At 47.6% G+C, this 9,174-nt stretch overlaps 1 protein-coding gene across 1 annotated transcript in view; it reads left to right on the top strand.

Moving 5' to 3' along the window:
- The first annotated feature begins 338 nt into the window (after positions 1–338).
- Positions 339–9,174, top strand: part of ANKRD42 (ankyrin repeat domain 42) — a 29,150-nt gene continuing 20,314 nt past the window's right edge. The window contains exons 1-3 of the mRNA XM_060235334.1: positions 339–363; positions 3,770–3,933; positions 7,513–7,620. Coding sequence (XP_060091317.1) covers positions 339–363; positions 3,770–3,933; positions 7,513–7,620 — 297 coding nt within the window. The remainder of the gene's footprint in view (positions 364–3,769; positions 3,934–7,512; positions 7,621–9,174) is intronic.

Genomic DNA, 9,174 nt, shown 5'->3' with positions numbered 1-9,174 from the left:
TACGTGCCATGGCGAAACGCAGCAGTCCATGATCAACAGACAGGAGATCCAGTCTCCTATTATAATAACAACAACAACAATATCACCAAGAACAAAGTGCATAGTCGAAAGGCCAAACCGAAGACCGGTTCTGTTTGAACAACCTGAAGCTGCGTTTGTTGACATCTGAGTCTGCAGCGCAGGCATCAGATTCCAGCTCTCTCCCCCACCCCACCCCAGTCCCAATTCCGGAAAGGAGCTGTACAGGAAGTGTACATGGTTTCCATAGCAACCCTTCTGCAGCAGCCAGGAAGGAACCGAGAGGAGGTGGAAGACAAGAGCTGCTCTGGCTATGCATCATGCCTGCTGCCGTCACCCCAACTGGTGAGAGGCCAGCCCCACAGATGTGGGGCTATTTTGTGTAGGGTTGTGGGGAGGTGAGACAGCCCACTTGGAATGGCTCATTTTAGGGTTGCCAAGTCAAATTTAAGAAATATCTGGGGACTTTGGGGGTGGAGCCAGGAGACATTGGGATGGAGCCAAGATTAAGGCTGTGACAAGCACAATTGAACTCCAAAGGGAGTTCTGGTCATCACATTTAAAGTGACGGCACACCTTTTCAATGCCTTCCTTCCATAGGAAATAATGAAGGATGGGGCACCTTCTTTTGGGGCTCATAGAATTGGACCCCCTGGTCCAACCTTTTTGAAACTTGGGGGATATTTTGGGGAGAGGCACTAGATGCTATACGGAAAATCTGGTGCCTCTACCTCAAAAAACAGCTCCCCAGAGCCCCAGATACCCGCAGATCAATTCTCCATGATTTTCTATGGAAAAAAAATCTCCATAGGGAATAATAGAGTTCCCAGCAGACATTTCCCTCCCCTCCCCCCGCTTTCTGACGACCCTGAAGCGGGGGGAGGGTCTCCAAACCGGGGGATCCCCTGCCCCCACCTGGGGATTGGCAACCTTAGCTCATTTTGTGTCCTCTTTCCCAGCAACACCCTGTGCCTGCCCTAGATAGGGTCCCCCCCACCTTTAATATATGTTATAAATAAATAAATAAGAGAAAAAATATAGGAAGAAAAGACTACATATTGTAATTATATATATCAAAAATGATTATAACAACTTATAAGCAATATTCCCTCTAAGCTGTGGGGTTTTGTGAGCAAAAATTCTACTTCGTGAGCAGCTGGCATTAAAGCGGTGAGCTGCTGCATACATTAGTTTGCTCTGAGGCCATTTTTCCTGAGCGAAGACAAAAATGTCTGCACTGGAGGCTAAAAAACTGTGAGCTAGCTCACACTCACTCAGCTTAGAGGGAACACTGCATATAGGAAATATTTCTCCCCAGTATCCTTTTCATTACAGTGAAAGGCTTTTTTAATGGTCACTGCCTGTAAAATACAATAAAGCTGACTTCTGTTGTGATACGTTTATAGCCAACATTTTACATTTAAAATTTTGTAATTTTTCAATTGAAGTATTAATTTCACACACAGTGCTGCATATTTTGGCCAATCCCGCAAACTCACTATTACTTTTGGCAAACAGGTGATATAGCAAAAATACAGACAAGAGATAGAGTCATAGAATCATAGAGTTGGAAGGGACCTCTAGGGTCATCTAGTCCAACCCCTGCACAATGCAGGAAACTCACAAACACTTCCCCCTAAATTCACAGGATTTTACGATTGCCCCTTTTCTGTTAAGATTCTGCCACAACTTTGAGGGGAATGCCTCTGAGCATATGCAGAATACTTCCTCAGGGAGGTGGGAGAAGTAGTTTTTAAAAAAAATAAATTTTGAAATGAACCGTACTGTCAATATGATTATGCATTCCCCCTGGATCTTGAATAAGGACAATAAGGACTGGATATAATATGCTCCTCTTACTTCCTGGGTATGGTTGCCAGCCTCCAGGAAAGGCCTAGAGATCTCCCAGAATTACAGCTAATTTCTAGATGACAGAGTTCAGTCCCCATGGAGAAAGTGGCTGCTTTGGAGGGGAACTGTATGACATTATAGATAAACTGAGCTCCCTGCTGTACCTCATCCTTCCTTAGGCTCCACCCCTTCTTAGGCTCCACCCTCCCTCTGCCATCATCTCATCTGTACATCGAGACTCCTAATCTGTGCCTGTCTAGCTGGCTCCGCTCATGGAACAGAAAGCACTTCTGAGAGGACTACCTTGGTGGTCCTGCCTTTGAGTCCCCTGCCTTGAGAGCCAGTTTGGTGTGGTGCTTAAGTGTGCAGATTTTTATCTGGGAGAACCGGGTTTGATTCCCCACTCCTCCACTTGCAGCTGCTGGAATGGCCTTGGGTCAGCCATAGCTCTTGCAGAGGTTGTCCTTGAAAGGACAGCTGCTGTGAGAGTCCTCTCAGCCCCACTCACCTCACAGGGTGTCTGTTGTGGGGGAGGAAGATACAGAAGATTGAAAGCCGCTCTGAGTCTCTGATTCAGAGAGAAGGGCAGGGTATAAATCTGCAGTCGTTGTCTTCTTCTTCTTCTTGCAGTCTACATTTTCCCTCCAGGACCATACAACTGTATTTCACCACATTGTTGGTGTCAGCATGTACCACGGCCACTGGCTGCTCAGCACTGTCTACCGGCCTATCTAGACCATGCATAATGTCCATTCCCTTCACACCAGGCTAGCAAGTCACCATGCAGTCAGTATCCAGGTTTGCAACCCATCTATCTACATGCCCAAGGATCATTTCATTGAAAAAGAGGTGCCAGAGCTCATTAGCACAACTCATTTGCCTACGCCACACACCCCTGGCATTGCCTGGTGGTGGACTAAATTATATCAGCTCAGCATCTACCTTAAAGTGCTTCATGAATTATAATTGTCATAATAAAACCTTATTCCCCATCATACTTTTTAAATTACTTTCTCCTATGTGGCCACAGCGGTATGATGATTTCCATCTGTCTGCTTAATATGTTTTGGTTATTTCCCCATTTCTTTGTGGGGAAATATATTAGTTTGTCAAATCTTAGAGTTCAGCAAAATTCTCACAGGGGGTTTGAACAGCAGAGCCCAGAAGCAAGTATTGGGGGGGGGGGGGGAGGGGAAGAAAAATAGAGCACAATAGCCACAGCTTATCGTTGGAACTCTGTCTAGGGCAGTGATACTCTGCATTCTGGTGCTTGGGGGGGGGGGCACAGCGGAAAGGGCTTCTGGCCCCACTGGTGGACCTCTTGATGGCACTTGGTTTTTTTGGCCACTGTGTGACACAGAGTATTGGACTGGATGGGCCATTGGCCTGATCCAACATGGCTTCTCTTATGTTCTTTTGTTACACAGAGTGTTGGACTGGTTGGGCCATTGGCCTGATCCAACATGGCTTCTCTTATGTTCTTACGTGACACAGAGTGTTGGACTGGATGGGCCACTGGCCTGATCCAACATGGCTTCTCTTATGTTCTTATGTGACACAGAGTGTTGGACTGGTTGGGCCATTGGCCTGATCCAACATGGCTTCTCTTATGTTCTAATAACATTAACACTCCTGTGAGCTCCTGCCCAAAATGAGGCGTGTACATGCCTATCTACATGCCTTCATGGTACCCTGCTGAGGTCTCTCCCATCCCCCAACCCTGCCCTCCCCACTTTCCACCCCCCCCAAGAAAAAAATCTCCAGGAGTTTTCCGGAGATTTACTTTGCTGTAGCTCCTGATGAGTGGGCCCTGCTTTGGACTGGGTGGCTTTCCATCCAGGCTCCACCCCTGGGTGGCAGATTTGTGCCTTGTAAGAATTCTCCCACTTTTGTCCTGCAGATATCCAGAAGAAGGCGAGGTTCCACAGCATCCATAAGGCAGTAAAAACTGGGAACGTCCGGCAGCTTGAGGAGCTGGTAAAGTCCGGAGCCAGCATCAATGAGGTGGACCCAATCTACAAGTTTACTCCCTTGCACTGGGCTGCGCATTCGGGGAGTCTGGAGGTAGGAGAGATAGAACCAGGTGCTCGTTGACTGGAGAGCAGGTAACATAAGAGAAGCCATGTTGGATCAGGCCAATGGCCCATCCAGTCCAACACTCTAAAGCAGGGGTCCTCAATCTGCGGCCCGCTGAGGACGTTTATGCGGCCCGCCGGGTTATGGCAAAATCAGACCGGAAGTGACGTTCGACCTAAACTTGCGTTAGCAACGCACACTTCCGGCACTGGGCTGAGGCGGCGGAGACAGAGTATGAGGTGATACCGAGGTGAGGTGAGTTCCCAGGCCGGGGTGTGTGGTGTGGGGAAGGGAGAGAGATGCAGAAGACGGAGAACTGACGGCCCGCGGCCTTGTACAGTAACGGCAGTCCGGCCCTCCAACAGTCTGAGGGACAGTGAACTGGCCCCCTATTTAAAAAGGTTGAGGACCCCTGCTCTAAAGTGTCACACAGTGGCCAAAAAAAACCCCAAATGCCATCAGGAGGTCCACCACTAGAAGCCAGGACACTGTGCTCCCCCAAAGCACCAAGAATACAGAGCATCACTGCCCCAGACAGAGAATTCCATCAATACGCTGTGGCTAATAGCCACTGATGGACCTCTGCTCCATATGTTTATCCAATCCCCTCTTGAAGCTGGCTATGCTTGTAGCCACCACCATCTCCCATGGCAGTGGATTCCATGTGTTAATCACCCTTTGGGTGAAGAAGGACTTCCTTTTATCCCGACTGCTCAGCAATTCCATTGAACGTCCGTGAGTTCTCGTATTTTGAGAAAGGGAGAAAAGGGTAGGAGTTGTGCAAGTTCTTTAGACTTGTCTTGAGCCTGGAGGGGAGTTAGACTGGGTGGAAATAATTTTCAGTCAATCAGTCTGTCAACAAATTGCTCAGCTATGAGTGGGCTTACATAAGGGGAAAGGAAAAAAAGACTTGCAGTAATTTAAAGACAAGCGAATGGCTTGTGGCATGAGTTTTCAGAGCAGAGTCACCAATCACCAGCTGGAGCCTGGAGAGCTTTTGGAATTACATCTGATCCTCCCACCATAGCGATTCATTTCCCCTTGATGAAATGTAGGGTTGCAAGGTCCAACTCAAGAAATATCTGGGGACTCTGGGGGTGGAGCCAGGAGACATTGGGGCGGAGCCAGGAACAAGGGTGTGAGAAGCATAATTGAACTCCAAGGGAGTTCTGTCCATCACATTTAAAGCGACAGCACACCTTTTTAAATGCCTTCCTTCCTTAGGAAATAAAGAAGGATACGGGCACCTTCTTTTGGGGCTCATAAAATTGGACCCCCTGGTCCAATCAATTTGAAACTTGGGGGGTACTTTGGAGAGAGGCACTAGATACTATACTGAAAATTTGGTGCCTCTACCCCAAAAAACAGCTCCCCCAGAGCCCCCGAAACCTCCAGATCAATTCCCCATCATACCCTATGAGAATCGATCTCCACATAGGGAATAATGAAGTGCTCAGCAGACGTTTCCCTCCCCCCCCCATTTCTGGCGACTCTGAAGCGAGGGATTGGCCTCTCTACTCACGAGTTGCTGCCAACTTCTTCAAAGTAACACAGACACACCATCCCAAGAGGAAGCCTTTCAATTGGAGACTGAAGCCTCTGGAGGTGGAAAGTCACATGGGGGCCGTGGGGGCGGGGCTTCCCCCCACCGGCCAGCTGACTGGGGTCGGGAAGGAGCCTGGGAAAGCGGGAGAACCCTGCTGGGACCTGGGAATTGGCAAGCCTAGGATGGAGCCAGGAGATTTCGGGCATGGAGCCAAGACCAAAGGGATGACAAGCATAACTGAACTCCAAAGGAAAAGCACCAGATGTTAGGCTGAAAATTTGGTGCTTCTACCTCAAAAAACAGCCCCCCTCGCCAAGCTCCAGATACCCACGGATCAATTCTCCATTAGATCCTATGGGAATTGGTCTCCATAGGGGATAATAGAGTGCCCAGCAGACATCCCCCCTCCCTTTCTGATGACCCTGAAGTGGGGGGAGGGCTTCCAAATGGAGGAATCCCCTGCCCCCAACCCTAGTTTTGGGTTGAAAGACATGGGAAGGGCTGTGGCTCAGTGGTAGATTATCAGCTTGCTGTGCAGAGAAGGTCCCAGGTTCGGTTCTTTGCATTTCCAGGTAAAGGGTCAGGTAGTTGGTGATGTGGATGACGTCTAGCCTGAGACCCTGGAGAGCTGCTGCCAGACTGAGTAGACAACATTGATCTTAGACCAAGCTGGGTAACCATGTTCGTCTGCAGCAGTAGACCAGTAATCACCAAAGGGTGATTAACATGTGGAATTCACTGCCACAGGAGGTGGCGGCTACAAGCATAGCCAGCTTTAAGAGGGGATTGGATAAAAATATGGACCAGAGGTCCATCAGTGGCTATTAGCCACGGTATATGTGTGTGTGTGTGTATGTATGTATATATACACACAAACATATATTGGCCACTGTGTGACACAGAGTGTTGGACTGGATGGGCCATTGGCCTGATCCAACATGGCTTCTCTTATGTTCTTAAAAGAGCAAGAGTCCAGTAGCACCTTAAAGATTTAACAAAATGTGTGGCAAGGGAAGAGCTTTCATGATCAGGGCTTTTTTTTGTAGCAGGAGCTCCTTTGCATATTAGGCCACACCCCCTGATGTAGCCAATCCTCCAAGACCTTATAGTAGGCCCTGTAAGAAGAGCCCTGTAAGCTCTCAGAGGATTGGCTACATCAGGGGTGTGTGGCCTAATATGCAAAAGGAGTTCCTGCTACAAGAAAAGCCCTGGTCTCTGCTCAGGTCTTCAGATATCAAAGAACTGAAGGAACTGAAGAAGGGACCAGTGACTCCTGAAAGTTCCTCCCCTGCCACAAATTCCGTTAGTATTTAAGGTGCTCCTGGCCTCTTGTTCTTTTCTAACACTGACCGTCTTAGACTGAAGGTCCAATCCAGTGTAAATTACAATATCGAAAACCTTAAACGTTAACCAGACACTAGGCAGTCAAAAAGTTTTTGGTTTTGGATATTGTCATTTACTAGTGCCGACACTCCATATTGTTTTTTTTGACCAATCCAGTGTAAGGCAGCGTCGTGTGTTCACGAATGAAGGAAATGCATGAAGTTATTTGCTAAGGTTTTTCATGAGATGTTGGAAGCCAAGCCGAGAGGGTTGCAGGCATTTCCTTGGGAGGGAAGGTTTTATTTTTTACAGATGGTTTCAGTTTAGAATCGCAAGCTGCCTTGAGTGGGGCATAAATGTGGGGAAATGCGATGTATAAGCGTTTCCATAAATACATTTTTTAAAATGAGGGGGCGATCGTGATTCTAGAAGGGTGAATGACAGTTGGAAATAAGATTCGGGTAGCTGTGTCGGGTAGCCGTGTTGGTCCGAAGCAATAGAACAACGATGGAGTCCTGGGGCATCTAAAACCAATGAAGTTTAATTTGGGGTACCCCAGAATTAAACAGGTTGCTGGAAATAAGTACAGGAAGCTGTGATTCCTTTAGAGATGGAAAGACTGATGCACTGTTGTTAAAAAGTGCCTTAGTGGGGCAGGCTGAAAAGGAATCCTGCTGTGTGTGTCTTTTTTTTGACAGTGTCTTCATTGGCTGCTGTGGCACGGGGCCGACAGGACGGATGTGACGATAAGGGGATGGACCGTGGCTCATCTCGCTGCCATCCGGGGTCAGGATGCGTGCATGCAGGTAAAGTGTCCTCTTTCTAAAGCTTCGCTTGAAGCTGGATTCAGACTGTCATCAAAACGAGCTCCCTGCCTGGTGTGCTAAAGCCCAATAAGAAACACAGCCAGTTGAGGTTCCAAAAGCAGACAGAATGTTTCCTGCAACAAATGGAAGCTTCAGGTAACCTGAAAGCCAAGAAGTCTCGAGTTGTTGTTTTCTTCAGAGCCAGTTTGGGTTACTGTTTAAGAGTGGTAGCCTCTAGAGAACTGGGTTGGATTGCAGCCAGCTGGGCGACTTTGGGCCAGCCACAGTTCTCTCAGAGCTGTTCTCTTAAGAGAGGTTCTCTCAGAGCTCTCTCACCCCACCTACCTCACAGGGGTCTGTTGTGGGGAGAGGAAGGGAAGGAGATTGTAAATCGCTCTGAGACTCCAAGTGAAGAGTGGGGTATAAATCCAATCTCTTCTTCTTCATTCTCTTATAATAGACACTAATTTTGAACACGCGCAGATGCCCATTTCATCATTATCAAGAAAAAGAAACTTACTGCTGTGAACATGTGTGAATGTCTGGTCTGATTTTCCCTGGAATGTTTCCCTGGAATGTCATTGTTGTGTCCTAGGCTCAAAGGGGAGAACTGTTACTTGGGAGGGAAGCCGAACAAGCCAGAGCTTGAACTCCACACCAGGGTTCCAGAGAAGTCCTAAGCGTGCCCAATCAGGGGAAGGTGAAACATAAGCAGCCAATCAACATCCAGGCTCATACTGTACCCTGATAGGCCCTTAGGGCCCTGTAAATAGCCAATCCGTGTAGATAGTTAAGGACCAATCAGAAGGGGACAAGAATTGTATAAAGGAGCGGGAAGTTTGAACAGGCCAGTGTTCCTGAAGTAAAGCTTGCTGAAATCACTCTCTGACTCTGGTCTCTTACTGTGCCGACCCAGTACTTTACAGTCATAAATTTAAAAGATATAGTTTCTCCTTGTAAGAGTTTTCTATTCCTTCGGTCCTGTGGTCTGAGGTTGTCTACTTCCAGTTCCTCAAAACAGCCTGCCAGTCATTCCCTTTGCCTGGCTGTGACCCTTCACTTGGCTTTCACTCCATGCCCACATCCTCCTTCCCCTCACCAGGCACTTCTGCTAAAAATGTCGTGCTCTGCTGCTTGCCCTTTGCTTCGAGCGTCACACTTATAGCAGTTAGCCTCTTAGAAGGAGAACATGAGACTGGCTTTGATCTTATCGATTGCTTAGCATTTACCTGCAATATAAGCGTTGCTACCAGGGATTTTTTTTATAGAGAAAGCCAGCAGGAACTCATTTGCGTATTAGGTCACACCCCCTGACATCACGATTGCTTCACTCGGGTTTTTTTTGTAGAAAAAGCCAGCAGGAACTTATTTGCATATTAGGTCATACCCCCTGATGACACCATTGTTTCACTCAGAGCTTTTTTGTAGAAAAAGCCAGCAGAAACTCATTTACATAATAGGTCACACCCCCAGACATCACCATGGTTTCACTCAGGGTTTTTTTTTCCGTAGAAAAAGCCCAGCAAGAACTCATTTGCATATTAGGTCACACAC

The sequence above is a fragment of the Heteronotia binoei genome, chromosome 3 (assembly GCF_032191835.1).
Source record: "Heteronotia binoei isolate CCM8104 ecotype False Entrance Well chromosome 3, APGP_CSIRO_Hbin_v1, whole genome shotgun sequence".
NCBI classification, from domain to species: domain Eukaryota; kingdom Metazoa; phylum Chordata; class Lepidosauria; order Squamata; family Gekkonidae; genus Heteronotia; species Heteronotia binoei.
The sequence above is the reverse complement of the archived record's forward strand: the minus strand, read 5'-3'. Positions and strand labels throughout refer to the sequence as shown.